The 24,088-nt window shown below is 31.4% G+C and overlaps 2 protein-coding genes across 3 annotated transcripts; both read left to right on the top strand.

The window, feature by feature from the left end:
- Positions 1–3,921: 3,921 nt before the first annotated feature.
- Positions 3,922–8,754, top strand: LOC129289620 (uncharacterized). 2 transcript variants are annotated; one of them, XR_008588178.1, is made up of 2 exons: positions 3,922–4,082; positions 4,222–4,399. XR_008588178.1 is itself a non-coding variant. In XM_054926417.1 (2 exons), exon 2 carries the CDS (start codon positions 6,752–6,754, stop codon positions 8,720–8,722), a length of 1,971 nt encoding a protein of 656 aa, XP_054782392.1. In that variant the 5' UTR covers positions 3,922–4,082; positions 6,455–6,751; the 3' UTR covers positions 8,723–8,754. The 2 variants fall into 2 exon arrangements, 1 of the variants encoding a protein (XP_054782392.1); XM_054926417.1 differs by lacking the exon at positions 4,222–4,399 and adding an exon at positions 6,455–8,754.
- An 11,637-nt stretch (positions 8,755–20,391) lies between these two features.
- LOC129289104 (uncharacterized) lies at positions 20,392–23,214 on the top strand. The gene is made up of 5 exons (XM_054925918.1): positions 20,392–20,443; positions 20,885–21,040; positions 22,639–22,700; positions 22,799–22,841; positions 22,951–23,214. The coding sequence occupies exons 1-5, from the start codon at positions 20,392–20,394 to the stop codon at positions 23,148–23,150; spliced, it is 513 nt and encodes a 170-aa protein (XP_054781893.1). The 3' UTR covers positions 23,151–23,214.
- Positions 23,215–24,088: the final 874 nt, after the last annotated feature.

The raw sequence follows: 24,088 nt of genomic DNA, 5'->3' as shown, positions 1-24,088 counted from the left end.
AGAGATTCATTTTTTATTTACAATAATTAAGGGCAAAATTGAAATGTTGTTGTGCTTTTATTTAGATAATCAACGTTTATTAGTTTACATAATTCGGTTAAAAATATCTTATATTTAGAGACAGAGAAAGTACTCCTCTAGTATTATTTATAGGGCAAGGGGAAATTATTTATTTTAGTCCCATTTATATAGGTTGTCTCAATGATTATTATATCCATCCTTACCTTTTTGCCCCAATGAAATATTGAGAATATTATTAAATGATTATTAAATGTTAGAGTATTTTGTTTTATAGTATATAAATTTAATAGGAATGAAGTTGAAAACTTTTTTAATTTTTAGACATAGGAACGGTCTGTAACTTTAGATGAAAAAAATGATTATTTCAAATGGGTAAAAGACTAAAATTGAGTAGAAAATGATAACCAACTACCTTTCTATTATTTTTCTGAGAGTCACAAACGTGATTAAAAAAAATTATGTAAGTGGAAAGTCTCTAGGGACTTGTTCAAAGTAATTATTCCATTAATTTCATGGTAATTTTTGGTCATTTAACTATTTAATTTTGGTTGGATTTAGATGTTATTCTTATATTTAAAATATTATTTGATGGAATGATGAATTTTGCAAGTGAGAATTGTTATTTTGTGGATAAAATGTTTGCCAAATATATCATTATTTGGAAATCATTTTCATTTACAAATTAATGAATCTTTCTTGCAAACTCATGCTGAGAGTTGCTAATAAAGGTATATGAGAATAACAAATTATTGAAAGTTGCTATATGTTTGACAAGTTTTTGCTAATAAATTAGAAAATTTTACTTGTAAATTTTTGTTTTAATGGTTATAGATCAGAAAAGATATATCGTAGAAAACTTTTACACCAATTCACTAAAGAATTTTTAGTCCTTTTGATTTCCAAATTTTTTGGTCCTTATTTTAGTTAATTAATCTTTTGATTTTTTTAATCTCATTTCCCATTATAATTGTTTTTTTTTTTAAACTTTTTTACAGGGAGGACGTTGCGAGGCTCTTTTTTGTTAGCAAGGCCATATGGACAGTTGCAACGAACGCACCCCCTGGCCATGTATCATGTCGTCCAAGTCTCTTTATTTAGTGTCTGATTCCTCAAATAAAACATGTTCTTCTAGTCTTATTTATAGGATAAAGAGAAAAAGAATTAATTTTGGTTCTATTTATAAGGATATTTTACTATTTTTTATGTTCATCTTATTTTTTTACACTTATTAAATGCTAGAAAAAATTATTAAAAATAATTATTTTTTCCTTATTAGGGGTAGAGGTAAAATTTACTAAATTTTAAGACATAGTTAATTTTTTTAAAATTTTAATTTTTTATTAGTTTCGATAAAACATGTTAGAAGTAACTTACAAATAGGATAAAATGAAATATCTGTTACCTTTAGTTCTTATTACAAGGATCTATTAACTATTTTACTTAAATTAAGAAAAAGGGGTCCTGGTCAAAATTAAAAAAAGTGGGTTAAATGGCAAATTGATCCCTAAACTAGTGTCAAGATCTTAAACTCTTTTTTAGTGCAATATTATCCTTAAACTTTTTAAAATGATGTAATATGACCCCTGCCATTAACAACATTCACTTCAACCATTAGATGATTGAAAAATTACAAAAAATGACCCCAAATTACCAAAAACCAAGAAAATTTTCTTGGTCTTATTTTTATTTGTGGGTCATTTTTTGTAACTTTTTGTAATTTTTGATGTCATTTTATGTAATTTTTTAGTCATCTAAATATCAAAGTTAATTTTTGTAAATAATAGGGGCCATATTGCATTATTTTAAAAAGTTAAAAAGAAACATTACACTAAAAAAAAGTTTAGGGTCCCAAATTCTCCTAGATTAGGAGTCAATTTGTCAGTTAACCTTTAAGAAAATAGTTGAGTGTAATATAATTGGTCAAAATTACTCTTAATTAATCCAAATGAGATAGGACAATTTTAAACATATAATATTTCAAATGTTACAGGGAGAATGACAGTTAGGTTCCAAAACATTGAATTAATGAAGGTGAAGTCCTCAACAAATTTTTTGTTGAAAAATAAGTTAAAAATATCAATCCAGATAATTGTAAATTTAGGAGTTTTAATTGCAAATAAGTATTTAAGCACCAAATATAACTCTTAAATTATAACAGGAGCTTTTATTTATAACTGTTTGAATTGATATTTATAATTTATTCTTTAAAAAGTTTTTTTGAGGCCTAACTATCATTAATTCAATTGTTTGGGACCTAATTGTCACTCACCCAATGTTATATTCTCATCCATGAAAAGGGTCTCATACAACAAAAATCTGATTAATTAGTCTAGGAAGCAAGGTTGTTAAGCTCGTGACAGAAATGTAAATTTAAAAAGTAAATTCATTAAAATATAAAGTATGATCATAATTTAATTGAAATATAAATTATTAAAATTAAATATATTTACATTCATAAATTATTATATTTGAAATAGGGAAATTTTTGGTATTTCTGTTTCTTTTTTATTAATATTATTTTTTTATTTTTTTAGTTTTATTTTTCATTGAACTGAATTTTGCGACTTCTATGAATCAAGTTTTACACAATATATACTTATTTTGCTCAATGAGTTTATAAGCATATTGACATAATTTTATTAGCTAAAAACGTAAAAACAGTAAATTTGAATTGTCAACTCACGAGTTTAATTAAATTTTATCCAGTTCGAATTTATAAGTTAATATGATTTTTTAAGCTAGAAACATAAAAACAATAAACTCATAGAGTCAACTTTGACAATAATCCTAGGAAGGAGATGGTTATATTCTCATATTTTTCACGATATTGAGTAATAAAATTAAACAAATTATTTCTCTTTCTTAACAAAAGAGAAAAGAAAAAAGTTTTTAGTCCATCAACAGGAATTCCGTGTTTGAATTGTCAGCCAATGTACACAATGGTTAGGAATCCTAACTTAGGATTCTAGAGTTCAGGCACTGACACGCTGAAACGGTGTAATGTAAAATATATATCAAGGAGTGTCTTAAAAAATAATGGGGCAAGGATTAATAATAATGTATGCAATTGAAAATATAAAAATTGGTGTAAAGGTCACGGCCGGACTGAACAAATAATCAATTATATATATAAATATAAATTTATTCAAGTCGCAATATTTTTTATGGCATAAAGTAAAACAGCTAAAAATAAAAGGGACTTTAGTAAATTTAGTCAACATTATATGGCTAAATAAAATTAATAACTCACCTTTTTTTAAATTAAAATAATGAACGTTTCTTAATTTATCTTTATGCAAAAGACAAAACTATCTTTAAGCATCACAATACCTTAATTTCTCTTTTTTACACTGGTTTCACTTTCACCCACCCGAAGATATGGAGACAACACTGCACTCTCGGTCATGACAATGAAGAAACTAATAGTAGACAATGGAATAGCTCACATCGATAGATAAAAAAAATTAGAGATTCAGCCACAAGATCATAAGAACACAAGGCAAGGCAGATTGGAAGCTACAAATTCAGGTTGAAAAATCACAAATGCGAAGTGAAGAAGTTTGAAATTGTAGCTTCTAAACAAAGCCATACTATAATGACCTTAAATTTTAAATTTAACAAAATATTTCTTCCAATGGATATTTTATTTAATTTTTTTATATATAAAAAAGAAAGTGATAGTTTAGTGAAATTTGTGCTAGTTAATACTTATGAAGATTAAGAGTTTAAATTTTACAAAGCAAAAGTTTAATTTTGTTTTTTTTTAAATTATAAAAAAATTTATGCCTTCTTTTATAATTTTCTTGTGCTCTCTCTTGTAATTTTTCCATGTGCTATTCCTTGTAATTTTTCCAATTGTCTAATGTTCAGATTTTTAAATCATTCTTCCCCATCGAGCAACAGAGCAGCGAGAGAGAGAGAGAGAGAGAGAGAGTTTGAACCTTTCTTCCTTCTCACCGTCGATCTGTATCTTTGAACCTCGCCGTCGCTCTTCCGTTCTCCCCTGACCGCCGGCAGCTTGTCATGTTCCCTTTCTTTCTGCTGTTCGTCCGATGGCTAAGGTGAGTGATTCAGCTTTTTCTTTTTTATTTTTTTTTTGGGTCTGTTCGTCTGTTCAAAGGGAGCTATGGTTGAAGCTCTTCTCTTGTCTCCTTTTTCGTTTACTCCCTTTGTGACCTGTTCATCTCTTCTGCACTGAAGATCTGCCAAGATTTGGCACAGTCTCTCATCCCCTGTTTCTGTTGCTGTCATACCGTGTTCTATCAGTGGTGTGGAATGAACGTGTGCTGGGTTTTGTCTCTTCTTCCCCCTCTGCTGTCCGTCCCGTAAGTTGTTTGGGTAATTTGCTGTGTGGAGCTAGTCTTGTTTACTGGATTGATCGACTAGTTTCTCTATTATAGGAATTTTAGGAGGTTTAAATTGGAGGGAAGACTTTGCCAAAATTTTTATAGGATATTTAAGACTCTATGAACTTTATAAACATATATAAAAACTATATAATTGATAATTTAGCTAAATTTTTTCTTAATTAAGACTTGTGGAATGTTAGGTTATCTCATATTTTGTGCTAGTTATACCCTTAGTATCGAGGTATGACACATACTAAGGCTGTACATTCAAGATGAGAAAGTTCGGTTAGACTCTATTACAAAAGCCAGAGTCCAAGTGAGGGTTTTCTGAGATTTTGTTTGATCTGTTTTCAAAAAATAATTATGCATTTTTCATGTTACTGATCTATAATACTATATCATTGATATATCGCTACTACAAAAACGTAAATATAAGATGCCATAAAAAATGACGGTCAAATAAAAACACGTCATATATGAGATAGGCGGGTGATGGTGACCAAATAAATGACGGGCCTTAAAAAAATCATTATATATTACAAGATTTTAAATGACAGGTATTAAAAAATCCTGTCATTTATTTCAGCCAAACATTTCATTTACTGGAAGAAAAAAATAAAAAATAAATTTGAACTTTAAATGACGGGTATTTTAAAAACCCGTCATATAAAGTTTAAACAATATATAACGGTTATAGAAAAAACCGTCATATATTCGTGGCCAACGTTTGATTTTTCTCATTTAAAAAAATAAAAAAAATGTTAGGCTTTAAATGACAATTGTTTAAAACAACCGTCATTTAAAGCCTTCTTTATATATGACAGGTGTTAAATATATCAGGGAATAAATGACGGTATATAAATACCCGTTATTTATTCCCTTTTTATTTCTATTTCCAGGTTCATTTTTTCATTCCTGCCCGTTCGTCATCCTTGTTTTCTTTCTTCTCCTCTTCTAAAAAAAATCGATAGAAATCTCTCAATTAGCTTCATTCTTGCCGTTGACCACCGTAGTCCCTCGCCGGTGTGAAAGTACTCCTCCTACACCGTCCGGTTCCTCTCTCATTGACTTCCTCTTTGTGTTTCATCCTCTCTTCTCTAAGGCACATGGGTTTGTGATTTCTATGGTTTTTCTTCATTTTCTTCCAATATGCTTAGATTTCTAGATTATGAAATTGATTTATTTGAGATTGTGGATTATTTTATTGGTTGATTTTTGTTATTTAAATATCTCCTCATGTTTTGCCCATTTTAATATTGTGGGTTATTGAAAATTGCTAATGTTTGGTGTTTTATTGACTTGAGAATGATTGTAGATGATTTCCTTTGCCTTAAGATGATTATTAAGATAAAAATTAGTGATCAAAATGGGATATTTGTGATTGTATTTTTCTACGAATTTTGACTGATTTATTTCAATAATTTTAATTTAAATTTCGTGCATTGTTTGATCAGAGTAGTTTTATCGTTCAAAACTACATATTGAAATGTACTAGTGTACCAGTTTTCATTACAATTGGAGTTCATTTTAGTAACAAAAACTGACACGCGGTTTCTATAAAAATCATTGCTATTTTATTGAAATTTTTACATTTGGTAAAGAATGATTTGTTCTTGGCTTGAGATTACTAATATAGGATATGTATAATCTTAGAATGATCAATGAGACAGAAAACATTGATTCAAAATGATGTTTATAGTGTTTTTCTTTTTTCTATGAATTTTGAACGAATTTTATATATAATTTTATAATAATTAGAGTTAATTTGAAAATGCTATTTTGTGAGAATTTTGTTGGTTTTGTGATTGTATATAGTTGGAATTAGTTTGTTGAGTAAGATACCAAGAATGAAAAGAGGGTTTTAGCCTGAGAAATACTTTCTTTATGTTGTTATGCTACCGAATTTTTTATCGGCGGTTGAAAGAGTATGTGAATGCTCATGCATTGTGACTCATGATTCATTAATTACTCTATATTATATGTAGAGTAGTCAATTTCTTTATTGATAATGTTTCTATCATTCCTTTCCTATCTCTATATTCATGAGTCACTGATCACATTTCCTTGAATGAATTATCTTTTAGATTATAAAGTTATGGATAGAGAATGGATGTCTTCCAATCGATTAAGTAAAGAGTATTTGAATGGTGTGAAAGAGTTTATGAAGTTTGCTCTTGAGCATGTGAAAGACCCTAAAAGAATAGTATGCCCTTGTGTAAGATGTGGTCTTTTGAAGCAAATTAGTGCATCTGAGATGGAAGACCATTTAGTGTGCTATGAAATTGATGAAAATTACAAGTGTTGGCATAAGCATGGAGAGACTAGAGGGGATGAGTCTACTAGTAATTGGGAGTATAAAGTAAGCTTTGAATCAGACGATCATGACTCAATATACTTATAAGGGTGACTGTCTTGAAGAGATGGCCAATACAATTGAAAGGGAACTTGAGGATTGTCCTGAAATGTTAGAGATGTTGAAAAGTGATGCAGAGAAGCCCTTGTATGTTGGTTGCACTGAATTCACAAAGTTGTCAGTAGTGTTGAAATTGTACAACTTAAAAGTGAGCAATGGATGGAGTGATAAGAGCTTTACAGAAAATCTTACACTTATAAAACAACTTTTACCTGCAAACAACGAGCTTCTAAGGACTATTTATGAGGTAAAACAAATGCTACGCTCAATTGGCATGAGTTATGAGAAAATACATGCCTGTCTTAATGATTGCATATTATTTAGAAATAAATATGCATCATTAATGGAGTGTCCAAAATGTAATGCCTTGCACTATAAAGAGAATGGGAAGAGTCCAAAGAAGGCATTATGGTACTTTTCGATTGTACCTAGATTTAGACGGTTGTACAGTAGTGCAGAGGATGCAAAAAATTTAACATGGCAAGCGGATGAACGAATCAAAGATGGAAAGCTTCGACATCCAGCTGACTCTTCTCAATGGAAAAAAATTGATCTCGATTACCTTGACTTTGGAGCAGAAAATAGAAACCTTCGCCTTATATTATCTACTAATAGAATGAATCCACACGGGCTTCAAAGTAGCAGTCACAGTACATGGCCAGTTATTTTGGTAATTTACAACTTACCTCTATGGTTATGTATGAAGCGAAAATATATGATGCTATCCATTTTAATTTTGGGGCCAAAACAGCCGGGAAATGACATAGACATATATTTGGCTCCTTTAATTGAAGATTTAAAATTGTTGTGGGAGCATGGTGTTGAGGTATATGATGGACATAGAGAGGAAAGGTTCAATTTAAGAGCATTGTTGTTTGGTACAATGAATGATTTTCCAGCATATGGTAATTTATCAGGGTATAGTATCAAAGGAAAACTCGAATGTCCTATTTGTGAAGATAGCACACATTTAGTGAGATTAGAACATGGGATGAAGAATGTCTATCTCGGACATCGTAGATGGTTGCATCCTGATCATTATTATCGACACCTAGAAAAAGCTTTCAATGGGAATTCAGAAGAAAGTAAGGCACCTTTGCCACTGATAGGTGAGCAACATTTTGACAAGGTGAAGAATTTGAATATCAAGTTTGGCAAACCTTTTGCAAAGCATTTTAAGACATGTGGGTGGAAGAAAAGGTTTGTTTTTTTTGACCTACCATATTGGCAATCTTTATATGTGAGACATTTTCTTGATACGATACACATTGAGAAAAATGTGTGTGACAGTTTGATTGGTACATTACTTCATATTCTGAGAAAGACTAAAGATGACATCAAGGCAAGACTTGATATGATTTCTACGGGGATAGGGGAAGAGTTGGTTCCGCAAGAGAAGGGAAGTCGCACATTTCTTCATGCAGCGGCTCATTCATTGTTTAGAAGAGAAAAGAAGATTTTTTGTGAGTTGCTTGCTACTGTTAAAGTTCCAGAAGGGTACTCTTCAAATATTAAGGGCCTTGTGTCATTGAAGGATTTGAAGTTGAAGGGTTTAAAGTTGCATAATTGTCATGTGTTGATGGAGAATTTTATTCCAGTGGCTATACGTTCTATTTTACCTGATATGGTTCGAGCCATGATTATAAAATTGTGTTTCTTCTTTAAGTCTATATGTAGTAAAGTGATTGACCCAACAAAATTGTCAAGATTGCAAAGCCGAATTGTGTTAATCTTGTGTGAACTTGAAATGTATTTTTCGCCTGCATTCTTCGATATAATGGTGCACCTCACTATTCATCTAGTTAGAGAGATACAAATGTGTGGCCCAGTTTTCTTGAGATGGATGTATCCATTTGAGCGTTACATGAAGATACTAAAAGGATATGTAAAAAATCGGAGTCAACCTAAAGGTTGTATAGTTGAACGATACATTTTGTGAGGAAGCGGTTGAATTTTGTACTGAGTACTTATCAAATGTCAACCATATTGGTCTTCTGACTTCTCGGCATGATAGTAGAACTGATGGAGAAGGAATTATGGGTAATAAAGTAGTTACAATCTCAAACTTGCAATGGGAACAAGCACATTTATATGTACTACACAACTCTGTTGAGGTTGAGGAATATGTAGAGATGCACATGGCCGAGCTTAAGCGAGATAACCCTAATAGATCAGAGATTTGGTATTCAAACAAGCATAATAAGAGTTTTACAGTTTGGTTGAAACAACACATTCTTGAGAAGTTGACTGCCGATCCTGATTTAGTTTCTGAAAAATTAAAATGGTTGGCAAGAGGTCCAGATAAACAAGTTCTTTCCTTCACTGGCTATCTCATTAATGGGTACACGTTTTATACCAAAGAGCAAGATGATCGGAGCATAATGCAAAATAGTGGTGTAACTCTTATAGCTCAAGCAATGCATATATCTAGTGCTAAAGACAAAAATCCCTTGTACGCAAAAATGTCATACTTTGGGGTAATTGAGCATATTTGAGAGTTAGATTACATCAAATTTCAAGTTCCAATTTTTGGTTGTAAGTGGGTTGATCGAAAAAATGGTCTTAAAGTTGATGACTTGGGGTTCTTAATGGTGGATCTTAATAGAGAAGGTTATAAAGATGAGCCTTTTATTTTGGCTTCACAAGCTTACCAAGTGTTCTTTGTTCCTGATCCGGCTAAAGTAAATTGGTCTATCGTTTTATTGAGTAGTAAAATAAATGAAGATATAAATGATTCTACAGTTGAAGATGATCCCTTTATGGGGATATCATTTGAAAAGTTACTTTGTTGAGGATGAAGCCTTTTATATGAGAAATGATCACAATGAAGGTATTTGGATTTTAAAGAAAAGATGTAGAAGCATTCGAGCAAAGAAGGAGAGCAAAGATAAGGAACGTACAAGAAAAAGAAAAAAAAATAATTTAAACTTGTAGGTTACTTGTTTTGTGTGATTTAAAAATTTATTGTTATTTATTATTTGCTATATTTGTTTTGTAATGTGTGATTTACATTAAACCTGAAAATTACTTATTATGTGCTTTATTTTTATGTGCTATATTTGTTTTGTAATGTGTGATTCTTATGTTGAAGAATTCGAGGATGCAGAAATAAATGAGGTAATTGAAGAATGGTGTCAATATATTTTTCAAGTGTGGACTTCATACAAAGAAGATTAATAAAACTACCTTGAAGAAGTAGCTAGGAATTTTTTTTAATAGGCAGTTTATTTTTGAAAAAAGGTTACTTTATGTAATTACATTTGTTTATTGATGAATTTTGAAATTGAATACAATAAATTTTGTTGGTATTAAAATCTGGAATGGTTGGCTGCTGTTATTTTGATTTCTTTTTGCAAGGGGCTGGTATAAAAACAGCTCACGAATTAAAAAAACTATATAAAAAATAACGGTTATATAAATAACTGTCATTTATATTGAAATAAATGAAGGTTAAAAAAATGCTCGTCATTTATATTGACTTTAAATGACGGGTATCTCATTTACCTGTCATTTAAAATATGGTCATGATTGTTACCATGCTTTAAATGACGAGTAAATTATATACCCGTCATTTAAAGTAATTATAAATGACGGGTATATAACTTAACCATCATTTAAAGTCTCTTTATATGACGGGTAAGTTATATACCCGTCATTTATACTTTGTTTAAATGACGGGTATATCATTTACCCGTCATTTAAATTCTCAATTTGCTTTTCCCTTCGTAAAAATTTTATTTTAAATGACGGTTTTATAACCGCCATTTATTGGGGGTCTTTAAATGTCAAGCTGAATAAATGACACTTATTAACCGTCATTTATGAACTAAAGTAACCGTCATTTATTCCCTTTTTTGTAGTAGTGTATAACTGCATGTCAATTATAAACAAGTTTATATTTAATTGTTTGATTATGTTAATCTATGACAGTATATTAGTGGTATACTATAGTATCGTAGATCAATAATGTAGTTTTTTTTTCAATGTCTAATGTCCTCTTCGTAATATTTTGAAAAAACAAAGAAAAAGAGAGAGAGAGAGAGAGAGGAAAAGCTTTGCAATGAAGATGGTAATCTAAGAAAATTAGATTAAAAATTTTGATGAAGAAAAGCACTCTACGAGATGTGAATATGATGATCTAGGGAAATCAAATCCAAAAATCTGATGAAGAAAATATTTAGAGATGATAAATCAAAGAGGGAGCACGCATAATACAATTTTTGATGATAAAAATGAAAGATCCAATCAGCTAAAGATTAGTTAAATCAAATATATTCTGTTTTAATAATAAATTTATTCTAAGGATAAAAAAGAAAAATACATCTAATTGATTTTATGAATGGGCCACATTCCAAAATATTTAAAAACCTGATCCATAATTTATGGGAGTTATATTTTTTGAGGACATTGACCTAATTTTCTCAAAATAAAATAGAGGATTAGAAATATAATCTTAAAAAAAATTGTCAGATAAGTCTCTAAAGATTTTATAATAATTATCTAAGTTTATGATACTCTTTTATCATTTACCTATTTTTATACAATTTATTTGTTATTCTCCATATTTTATTTCACGCCCAAGTGGTTCATGTATAGATATAACTTCACTTCTGCAATAAATTAAAGTATTCGAATATCATATTGCTTTCGTGTAATCTCGTATTACATATCAGTGATTTAATTATTACATAGATCACGAGACCTTGATGGTCTAGGTCTTCTTTCTTTTATAGATAATGAGAGTCCTGGTCATTATAATTATAATTTATTCCAAGTCTTGTCGGTTTAAAAATTTGGTCGTTATAAATTATTCGAATATTAAAAACATCAAGAGATGTAGTGCTACAGTTTTTTTTTTTTTTTCATATTTTGTTCACTTCTAGAAAGTAGTATTTTTTTCCCAAAAAAATTAGTATAAGAATTTTTCAAAAAATTTTCTGCTACATTTCTCGTGGGAATAACTTGCATGGAAAATTTCATAAGAATTCTGTGGAAAAAAATTCTTGAGAAAGATAGCATGTGGTTTGAACTATTTTCGCATGTTTTTCCTAAACTTTTTGATAAATAATAAGCCTGCCAAAGACGAAGAAAGAATAAGCCAAAAAATATAAAAGGAGAATGACATGAATCAAAAGATTGAATTAAATTTAATTAAGGGCTTAAAAATTTTAAAATATAAAATAAGGACCAAAGATCTTTTAGTAAATTAGTCTAAAATTCGCTACTCTCATTCCATGATTTGCAACCATTAAACCAAGAATTTATAAGTGAAATTTGCTAATTTGCAAAAGAAAAATTTGTTAAAAATATCACTATTTCAAGTGATATAAATGTACGAGCAAAATTTGTTGATTTGTCAAGGGAAATAATTTTTAAGTAATAATATATTTTACTTGCAAACTTTTGACACAGCCCGCCAATCAACAAAATTACAAGTCATTTACTTTCATTTTATATTTTGATACTTTACACTTCGAAATATTTTTACGCGGGCATAAATAAAATAACACTAAATAATTTATAGTCTACCAAAAAAGATTACCTCATCTCCCACTTACCCAAAAAAAAAAATTACATATATATATATATATATATATAAAATCTGATATGTTCTCAAAATCCAGTTCTGTTAAACTTACAATAATGATAAATTTGATATAAAATTATCACGAGCTGGTTTCCTAGAAAATTGACGTTTACAAGTAGCATGGAACACAGAAAGCCAACATTTGTTATTCTTTTTCGGCCGACCATCCTTGGTCTTCTTTTAATAAAAAATTTTGGTCTTCTTAAATAAAATTACAAAGAATTTATATTAAAACAATTCATAGACTTGCATGTATCCAAATGGGAAATTTAGTTCAGATTCAAATCCCCATACATCCAAACACAACCTTAGTATTTAATTTATTTTGCATTGACTTCATTAAATGAAGTTTATAAATGTCATACATACACTGCTACACTAATTAACATCTAATACTACCTAAAAGGTAGTACTCACTTTGTCCTAAATTATAAGACATTTTTAAAAAAGATTCAATGTCTCAAAATATAAGATGCTTCGATAAAAATAAGGTTTTATTAATAATACTTTTTTAAAATTTCCCATCTCATATATTCTCTCTCTTCAATATTATTTCATCAATGGATTATTAAATGAAGGGTCTTTTTGAATATTTATATTTTCTTCTTGAAAATGTAAGGTCGTAAAGTGTATTTAATGAGTTTTATTAATTTGCAAAATTTTGTCTAAAAGTGTCTAATAATTTGAGATGGAGGGAGTATAATTTGATAGAAATTATACCACCTAAAAGGTAGAATAATTTTTCCCCATCATTTAAAAATATATATAACATTTTAGGACAAACTTGGCTGTTACAATAAAAAATTATGGTATAAATAATTTTAAGTATAATTTATATAGTATTATGCTTTCGTAGTTTCAAACAATGCAATAAATGTTTACATTATAAGATCGTATTTCCCTGAAATAGATACCAAAGATATATCCATCCACAAATTAATTCAGGTATGTATAAGTATACTAATATTGGTGTATTCAATATTACAAATTATCCCTAGTTGTTTCAAATTTTAATACTTGGTCATTACTAAAAATCAGTGATTTAATTATTATATAGATTTGTTTGTCAAAAATTGGGCGATGTGTTTGAATAACAAAGATACAAAGCATGCCAAAGAAATAGAGTCTTGAATATGATCAAAGGGTCTTCGAGCTCCTTTATATCAATTCACTCAAATGTGAAGATGCAAAAACAATGAAAGGTTGATTTTATTAAAATATAAAGTTGCAATGATTACAAACATAAAATTAGGGGAAAAAAATCTAACCTAAGTACATTATACAAAGTAAATTGAATTTGAGACAAAATAATGAGAATGTTATGTGGATATTGTCCTTGACTTTATCAGTTGAAGCCCCTTTTATACTTGAATGCTTGAGACTGTGGTGTTCGAAAAATCAGGAGCTCGTCTGCAAAATATCTGCCATTGCTAGACACAATCCAATGAGATTCAGGGCACGTTAGGTAATGATCCCACACCCTTTTAATGGTCTTCCATACTCAATCACTCTGAGTCTTACGGGTCACGCCCCCTGCCTTAGTATGTGCTCAGCACGAAACCTTCTCTATACATGGACTAGGCTCCATTTTAGGTCGAATATTGTGCTCGTCATTTCGTTTTCCTTTCTCCTTGTTATTTTGAGCTTGTCGTTTCATTTTAAGTCCAATCAAGATCAAGAGACCTCAATGGTCTAAGCCTTCTTTCTTTTATAAATAATGAGACTCTTGGTCTATTACACCCCAATACTAATGGTGTGACTGATACGAAATATGAGATAAACTCATATTCCATAAACCTCAATTATCCAAATATTAAACTATAATAGTGATAGATGTTTATATTGATCAATAAATCGTACAATATATATATATATATATATATATAATTATAAAGTTCATAAAGTCTTAAATATTCAATAGAAATTTCAGCAAAAATCTCCCTTGTAATTAGGACTTCCTAAATTTCTATGGTCAATAAACTTGTCAGCAAATTCAGAAGAGAAGCTTGACTCCACACCAGCAGATTACATGATAACAAAAAAATAGGACCAGAATCTAACTATGATATGCGTGGAGCACTAACTACCGTTGTATAATATAATGACTATGCACATTAAAATAAATGATTGAAGCATGCTTCCACTGTCCAAAAAGAAATAGAGCCCCTTAATGATTAACAGGAGGTGTAGGGTTAATTACATTATCTAAAACCAAAAAATTTTTCGGTGAGTAGCATCTCGAAAAAAAAAATTATAGATAAAAAATGTAAGAGTAGTCACTAATAAAATTTAGTTTATAACAAATCAATGGAATATTAAAACCCATATTTTAAGTAATAATAAATGACAAGGTTGCTCACCAATATAACCATGAAATAAACCAATAATTTTGAAGTTTTATGGGTTATCAAGAATCATACAACTCATAAAAATATATAAAAGGAATTCAAATCATGATACAATAAAAATGTTGGTGAATAACTAATATAAAACAATAAATTTTTAAAACCAATATAGGAGGGAATTTACCAAATAAAATCATATACGATCAAACAACAGTTTGTTTAATGGAATAAATTTTAAAAAATAATGTTCCAAAAATTCACTTTTAGTAGGACTTCATCAGAATGATTACCAAGCGTGGACACATAGTCCACAAGGGTAAGTAACCAACAAGCGCAGCTTAAAGCCATGGAATAATCAAGCATGGCTAGAAGCCATGAAACAAGCGCAGGCACGAAGCCCACGGAACAAGCGTGAGCACAATACTCATGAATATCCATCCCCATGTTCCACGTGCGTTGGCCTACACACGAGGCTAGCACCTCCTACAGGCACCCTGCTAGCTAGGTGTACCATGGCATGCCAAGGGCTAACGGAACTATTGTTAGCATCCAGCGTTCTGAACTCAATCCCTCTAATTAAAATCGAGCATGCATAAGTTGAAACATTCATTGAAAATGATTCTTTTCAAAATATAATATTCAACTATCAAATTTTCTTTTCAATCTTCTCGAATCACCATTTTAATAACTGTGATATAAATCATAAAGTTTAAACAACAAAGAAGTTTAGAATAAATATTCTATTAATAATATACCGAATCTAAATATTCTTTAACAATAACATAATTCTTAATTAATATAAAGTAGATTTTGTAATAGCCGATTAACATAAAAGTTAGGTAAGTAAAAAGAATTATATGAATCCTAAACTTAAAATTGACAATATTTATACAACTTATAAAAGAATAATGTAAAAACTAAATAAATAATTTATGAACACTTTGTAAGAAAATATTTAGCACACTACCCACTCACCTGAAGGTTTCTCAAAATTCTAAAACTTGCATCTCTTAACTTTTCTCTTTAATTCTAGTGTTGCTCTTACTTTCCTGACAAATAAATTATAATTTTAAAATCACTTATCAAGTAATTTTTCCAAACACTTAATGGCATTTAAATTCAATCCAAACGATATTAAAAACAATATTATAACCAATGATGTTTCAAGTATACTTGAGTTAGTTAAACTTGGAACAATTCTCAATTCATCCTCATATCGCCTGTAACATATATTCTCAACCACAAGTCATAATAACTCATATTAACCATTCCCATGCTTCCTTTAGATTTAATAACATAGCATGCAACCATTCGATACATTCCTTTCTCCTATATTAGTATTTTTAAAATCTTAAAAATTACATGTACTCCTTCAAGTTATATTCATAATTCATATAGGTTCTACTGTAAAAATTTTACAATCTCATTTCCACCAACAAATCTTTCAAGCATATTTATAAGCACTATGAGAACATTTACTATTAATTAAATCATGGGGCAAGCTTCCAAGCAAACCCAACAATTTCTCACATTTAATTTTTTTCATCAATCTTTAGCTCAATATTAATAAAATATCATCCAGTATTATCCAAAACATCACCTAAATTCTTCACTCAAGCATTTCCCCAAGTATATTAAGAACATCCAATTTTGGCACACAATATTCATCTAACCAATTAATCCACTTTCCGCGTAAACTTTATCATCAACATTTTGCTTAGCATCACAACAAAAATGTGTATAGCATCAATCGAAACATATTTTAATTTCCTCAAAATTTTGACAGCAATTCTGAGGAATAAGGAGGTGCTTTTCGACCAAGGAAGAAGAGAGTAATTCATTCTGCTATAGAAATCAAAGAGGAAGTAGAGAAAAACCAACAGCCTACCTCAAACAAAACTTTAGTGTAGCAACTAAGAGCCAACACCTGACCAACGCTGATGAAGAAAACAATAGAAGAATCTCAGCCTACTACATGAAATTTTGACCAGTAGAAGAAAGAGTTGAGCTACCATTCACACACGAAACTTTCAGCTATTGAGGAAGAAAGAAACTTGAAGACTACTCACAGATCGAACCAGGGATGAAACAGAGAGCAATAACAGGGAAAGAAATCAGCTACTTACCCCCTTCAATGGACGAACAAGATGGAGAAGAGGGTGGCAGTGAGAACGACACAGACCGAGGGTGAGGAACAAGAGACGCGAGCGAGAAGGAGGAGAAGGAGAGGAAGAAGACTGTGACAATTTTCTAGAGACTTCTTCGCCCTTCCTCTGTTCCGTTCTCGCATTCAAATGGGAAAGAGAAAGAATAAAAAATCTAACGAGAAAGTATTTGGGAAATTTACAAGAGAGGTCCAAGGAAAAATTATAAAAAAAGCACAAAATTTTTTCAATAATTAACAATAAAACCAAACTTGGTTAATAAAATTCTAACTTTGAATCCCCGTAAAAGTTATTAGAATAAATTCCTATAAATTAGAATAAATTCCTATAAATCACCATCCTCTACTTGCTATAGGTCTAATTTAAATAAAATTTTTATTAGAAGAGAAAATCAAGGGCCATTATGGTCATTATAATTTATTCCAAGTCTTGTCAGTTTAAAAATTTGGTCATTACAAATTAGGATGTTATAACATCATAATTCTGATATAGGGAGAAATGAAAAGAATAATAGAGAAGGTAGAAGAGATAAAGAGGAATTAGAGAGAAAGAGAAACAAAGGGACAAGAGGATCAGGCTGAATAGTGCACAAGCTTCATTGATAATTCGTAATGATTACAATTGACTTGTAGGGTATTTATAGAAATAAGGATACCCCCAACAGCTACTAATAGTCTACCTATTAACGACTTTATCTCTATTAACGGTTATAACTAACCAACTAACAATAACAACAACTAATATTTCAATATTATGATTATATAACAATACCCCCTTCCCAAGAGACCTTTGTCCTCAAAGGTTATGTGTAGCAATTTGAGGGAACCTTGTTGAAATATTGGAAAGAGAGCATTAAACTTTTAGAAGCTATTGTTCATTGTTTTCTGTCACTGTTCACAATTACTGTGCACTGTCATTGGTTACTGTTGACGCTGAATAAATAGAAATAATGAGCACCATGCTTGAGCCCAAAAGAATTTTTAGTAATCCTCCTCTGTGCCATAGAAAAACAAACAAGTGGGTAGGGAGGAGTTGAAGACAAAGAAAAGCCCAATAAGACAAATTTTTCAATGGGTTGATTGTAATGCCTTTGAATGGCATTGGGCCCACGCAATTATCCCAATTCAAAAGCTAGTACAAGTTCAATAAGGAGAAAAGGTACAGCTTCTACATCTGAAGTTTCCACCTACATGACAAAATAGGTTTTGACTTTTCAACCTTTATAAGACCTAGCCACATGACCTTCTGAATAGAAAAATCAGGGAGTAGTTCCTTTTTCTTTCTTGAAACTTAAATCCATGTATTGACCATCAGTGTTAGCTGCCATCCATTAAAACTACACCCACTTGATATGAAAGATACCTGTCTTTGACCTATGCAGCCACGTGTGTAGACAAAAAACCCACTAAAGCTTACTCTCACATTCCCTTCTTGTTATGAAAAGTTCACCCAAGTCCTGTAGATGTGAGAAGTCTAGAGTCTTTAGATAGGCATGGGTAAAACATGCACACACTGATGAGAGGACAAAAGGTGGTGGTGACGATGGAGCAAACAACCATGCTGTTTTTGGAGTTACAGAATTAGACTGCAATGGGGAAACCAGAGAAGACAGCAACGGTAACACCCTAAAAACAAGAGATAGCAATGGAGAAGCTTGTGGTGGTGGCAGAAAAACAGAAATAGGTAATGATGTGTTGACCCGAAATAAAGGCAAAGGGAAAGTTGGAATAAAGGGTGACGATGGCTCTGTAAGTGGGCAATACTGAAGTTTTGAACAGTGTTGGGTACCCAAACTCAAGTCAAGATTGACGGTTTTACCCACACCAGCAGTGAAAGAGCTTGAGAAGTCATGGTTAGAGATGCTAGAGCCTACTTCACCTTCCAACTCGTACAAAGAAACCTTCTTGAAATTACTGCTATTGACTTGCAGTTCTTGTACCTAACTTCAACATCAATTGTTCTATTTGCAGGATCCCCATGATTTCTAATGCCATTCTTGGCTTGCTAATTCCCACAATCTTGTTGAGGTATACTTCCTTCATCCCTCTCTAAAAACTCATGACCTATAATTATCCTGAAGTGCTTGTGCCTTCTCTTTTGCCTTATGCATTAGCATGATTTCTTGCATTCTCGCAAGGCTTCTAGCTTCTTGCATCATTCTTGGTTTGAAGAGACACATTGGTTCTATAAGTCCTAGCTTGAGCCCAACCACATACACAGAAACTAAATATTTTTCTTGCAATTTTAATCCACTAGTGTGGCTATTAAAGAATTCATTGAATTCTTTCACACTCTCCCATTGACAAAGCCACATCTAGTGGTCATCCTTATATTCTTAGAATGAATGATGTGCCATGCCCGAGGATGACTTGCTTTGATGCCACTATTATATCAGCGTAATTTTGATATAGAGAGAAATTGAGAGGACAAGGAGAAATGGAGAGAATAACAAAGAAGGTAGAAGAGATAGAGAGGAATTAGAGAGAAAGAGAAACAGATGGACAAGAGGATTAGGCTGAATAGTGCACAAGCTTCATTGATAATTCATAATGATTACAATTGAATTGTAGAGTATTTATAGAAATAAGGATACCCCCTAACAGCTACTAACAGTCTACCTATTAACGGCTATATCCCTCAACAATTATAACTAACCAACTAACAATAATAGCAACTAATATTTCAATATTATGATTATATAACATAGAATAAGGTAGAGGAAAGGAGAAAGGGAGAAAGAAAGGAGGGTGAAGTAAAAGAAAAGGAGTAGATGACTAACTAAATAACTTATACAAATCATGAAAAAGGTCTAACACCAAAATATCTAGGGCGTGTTTATAGAGTATAGCTATCCAAATAATCAAAATAATCTAAACTAAGATAAGGCAGGGTGATAAGATAAATCCTATATATCCTACAAAGTTTTAATCCAACTAATTTCATTTAAAAAGTAACCAAGATATCCTAATTAAAATAACTTTATGTAAATTATCCTAATTATCTTAAACTAGGGATAAAATAACCCTGACATTTCCCCCTATCAAGACCTGAAAGAATGGTTGTTCAAGGTGGAGAGATACTTCTCTATGAATGGCATCATTGAAGGAAAGAAGTATGTTGAGGCTGCTAATTTTGGTTTTTTGCCCCCTTTCTTTTTGGGGGTGCAGATGCCTTAACCCAGTTCTAATGGCTAGAAGCCACAACACTGATCAGGAATTGGCAATAATTTAAGGAGTTGCTGGACAGGTATCATTATCACCGGATGGTGATATTTAAGAAAGGTTAATGCCATCGAGAAAGGATGGCTCTGTTGAAAAGTTCAAGGAAATGTTTGAGCTACTATCAGCCCATTGAATGACTTATATATAGACGAGGTGTTGATGAATGTGAACATTCAAATATATACTGACAGAAGAAATTCAGACTAGAGCTCGTCATTGTGATGGTTGTCTATTGAATATTACCATCTTGCATTTCTAAATAAGAGTTGGTGCTTCTTGAGCTCACGTTCATGGCTCTCACCATTCCAGAAGGGATCATTCTTCTAGGGTTCAGATCCATGGGTGCTTTTATATCAAGATGAAAACAAGAAGATAATTCTCCTTTCAATTGAGTCAATGGACACAAAGCCTTCTAAGCTAGCTTCATAAAACCCTAGAGAATGCCCAAGCTGCAGCTGCAAAACCATGGTCAGACAGAATATGATTATTTGATTTTTTTCAATTTTTTATATTAAATATTGAGATTTTATAATTTTTTTCAAAAAAAATTGTTGGATGAGATAAAATAATTTTGTATTCTTTTTATATGAAGTATCATTTTATTAGCAAAAATCTCATAATATGTCTTCAAAAATCACTCTAAATTTGTTTAATATTTAAGAGCTTATATTCATTATTGATGGATACCTAGGTAGGATAGGGAACTTTACTCCAAAAGCTAGTTGTTGAAGTGGAAGAGCAAACCCACTTAAATAGCTCATTGAGCCTTCCATACTGATGTAGGATTTAGTATTCATACTACTAAGTATCTATCAGAATTAGTTGGCTATGTGGAAGATTATACTCTAGAAGAAAGAAATCCAACCCAAAAAGAGGATGAAACATATCTCATGTATGTCTCGGGAAAAACAAATGGTGCTGGGCCTGACCCGAGAACAAGTATGGGCTGGCAGTGAAGTGGCAGAATAAGCATGATAATTTGTATATACTTCTGTCAGGTAGCGCATGGACAAAGGACAAGGAGAAAGTAGAATATTATGGAGGGTCAGGAGGGACATAAGGATGCCTCAAAATGCATAGACTATTTTAAAGGTCTAAAGGAATCCTTTTATTTGGCTTGTGACTCTAGGAGAACAAACAAAGCTCTAAAGGAATCCTTTTATTTGGCTTGGGAAATGTAGTTTACATTGAAGAATAAATAATAATATTTAAAGTTGAACAACCAGGTATTCACCCAAAAAAAAAAATTGAACAACCATGTTGCTTTTGAGTTTCTTCATGTGTCCCTCTTTAGTACATTTAATATTTTCAAGTGTCTATTCACCAAGAACGTTTGCCCTAATCATTTGTAGTTTTTGCTTAGAAAGTACTTTCCTCATTTATGACCAGGGATGGTGGGATGTCCAGAAAGACAACAATGAATCCAAAGAGTGATGTGTTTTGCGGGTTTATGTGGATGTTGCATTTTAGAAGAACACTATATGGAAAGGTGTTCAGTTTTCCTTTAGTATATAGTTTACTCATATATAACCTTGGTTTGTTTGGGTTATCATCTTTTCTCATTATTACCTTATGTTGCATCAAGACTTTGTGGTTTGTAACTTGTTGATGTTCATCCGTTATAACATTAAATGGCTCAGATTTATGACACTGTTGCATCTGCTATGATACATTTGTTTTGTAGCCGGTCATATAAGAATATAGAGAAAGTCACATCTTAAATTTATAAATTGCATAGTAAACAAAGTTGTTAATTACATCTGCTATGTAGCCATTTGGTTTTACATGCTATTCGTGGGCAGATGAGTTCATCCTGAATATATAATGCTTAATTATGATTTCAGCTCAGGATAAATCAACTCAAAGTTCATATTATATGAACAAGGAACTTTCTTGGATCTAGAGCTTTCTTAGATGGATGTCTAGTGATTTGTAGTTTTATGGGAAAAAAATGTATGTCATTGAACAATGTCAATGTCTTAATTAGATTCATGATAATGTCTGAGTTCAGCCTCATAACTGCACTGCAATTGCATGTATAACTGTATATGTATAAAACTTTTACATATCTTTTATCTTCTCTTGATCTATGATGCACTATATTTTCTGCATAAATTACATATTTTTTGAATCGTTGCATGATATATGTTGTGTAGACTCACATAACTCATTTTTTTCTGCAACAAATAGACACAATTTGCACACGATTCATTTTAATCTGATATGATTGTGTCTTCACGAGTTGCCTAGTTTTTATCTCCAATTTTTCACTAGTTTCTGACGACTATAATTTAACCCTCTTTTGTCATAATAATTATTCTTTAAAATAATGTCATTTTCAAGTGTCTGATCTATCTCTGAGGAGATTGACATTCATTTTCATTGAATCTTTAGAAGTTTGCTCAGTGCACATTCTTTCACTCTCACCCGGGCACAATCCTCATATTTAATGCATTGAGTTCATTTGGATGTTTGCATTGCTTTTAAAGTCATAAATCGAACTTTTTATAACTCCAAGTGATTGTAAATAATTGCAGGCAAAATAGTACAGTCAACAATTGAAGAATGTCGCGAAGCTTATGCTACATGGATAAACATGGCAAGTTCATATGATCTGTTAAACGTGTTTTTTTGTGTATTCAACAATGTTCTCCACTATTATCTGTGTCTGAGTATCTCTAATTTCATTTCTGTCAGGCTCATGAGTTGTTGAAGCAAAAGAACCTTGAAAAACAAGAAGGTTTGATATTTGCAAAGTTTATTATTTGTCTTATCTATCAATCCAAAGATTTTGCACTTTTCAAATTTTAATTATGATAGGTTCAAGTAATTTTCTCTTCATGATGCAGAGAGCGCTCCTACTGCTGGTGGGGCACAAACTAGCGCAGTATATTTAGATGGTGAACAAATAGCCGGAGGATCTTCAGAGAGTTCACAAGAGCCAAATAACCCTGGAATTCTACCCCTTTCATCTGACATCGTTCGTTCTAATCGCAACGTTGACAACCAGTTGCAAGGAAATCTGATTGACTCAACGTCTATTTCATGAATGTTAAGAGAATGCGTGACAAAGTTCCGGGCTTGTTTAAAAAGTCAGAGCCATCTCTCGCTATTCCTAGTAATCATTTTTGCTGTTATCTTCTTTATGCAGGTGCGTACTTCTTCACTATAATGCTTCAATTAGTCAGCCTTATCTTGCCTTGACTTTTTATGAGTTACTCCTTCCGGACCCAAATATAATTCATTTTTAAATAATTTACGTTTTCCAAAAAAAGGTGGTTAAAATGTTGATTTTTTTAAAAATTTTCACATTTTTCCAATTATAGGTATGATTGGAAAAAAAAAATATAAAACTTACCTAATGCCTTATATTTTGGATTAAGTAGGACTTCTAGAAAATATTTTATATTGTGGTTCGGAGGGAGTATTGTACATAGATTCATGGGACAGTTCTAACCTCTGATTCTGTTGCAGCAGTTACATAGATTCATGGGACAGTTCTAACCTCTGATTCTGTTGCAGCAGTTTAGCATACTTATACTGTTGTCGAGGCCCCAACAGATCCATGTGAGCAGTCCAACAGATTATATCAACAGGATGGAATATGGAGTGAGCAGAAGCGCTTCAGATATAGCTTGGTTGGAGAAAAGGATTCACTTCCTGAAAGATGAGATGTACATGATTGAGACTAGGCTTGAGAGAATGAGGTACGAGCATGCCCTCTTGAAAAAGCAACTCAAAGATCTAGAGCTAGATAAATAGATCAACGGACACCCACCAAACTTTGATTCATGTAGTAGTTGTTTGTTGCATTCCTTCCTTGTAAATAAGAAAAATGTAATACCTAGGCATGAGAGAGGGGAAAAGTTTAAAAAAAAAAAATGTTGCAGCATGCTAGCTGGATTTTCACTCGGCTTTTTGTTGATAGAGAAATTTCTGACTTCGCGGCCAAAAGAGAGCCAAAGGAACCCTGCAATGTGTAATTTT

This window comes from Prosopis cineraria, unplaced genomic scaffold (assembly GCF_029017545.1).
Source record: "Prosopis cineraria cultivar Desert tree isolate PC_DT_omini unplaced genomic scaffold, ASM2901754v1 PC12, whole genome shotgun sequence".
NCBI lineage: Eukaryota > Viridiplantae > Streptophyta > Magnoliopsida > Fabales > Fabaceae > Prosopis > Prosopis cineraria.
Note: the sequence above shows the minus strand (reverse complement) of the source record. Positions and strands in the feature narration are given on the sequence as shown.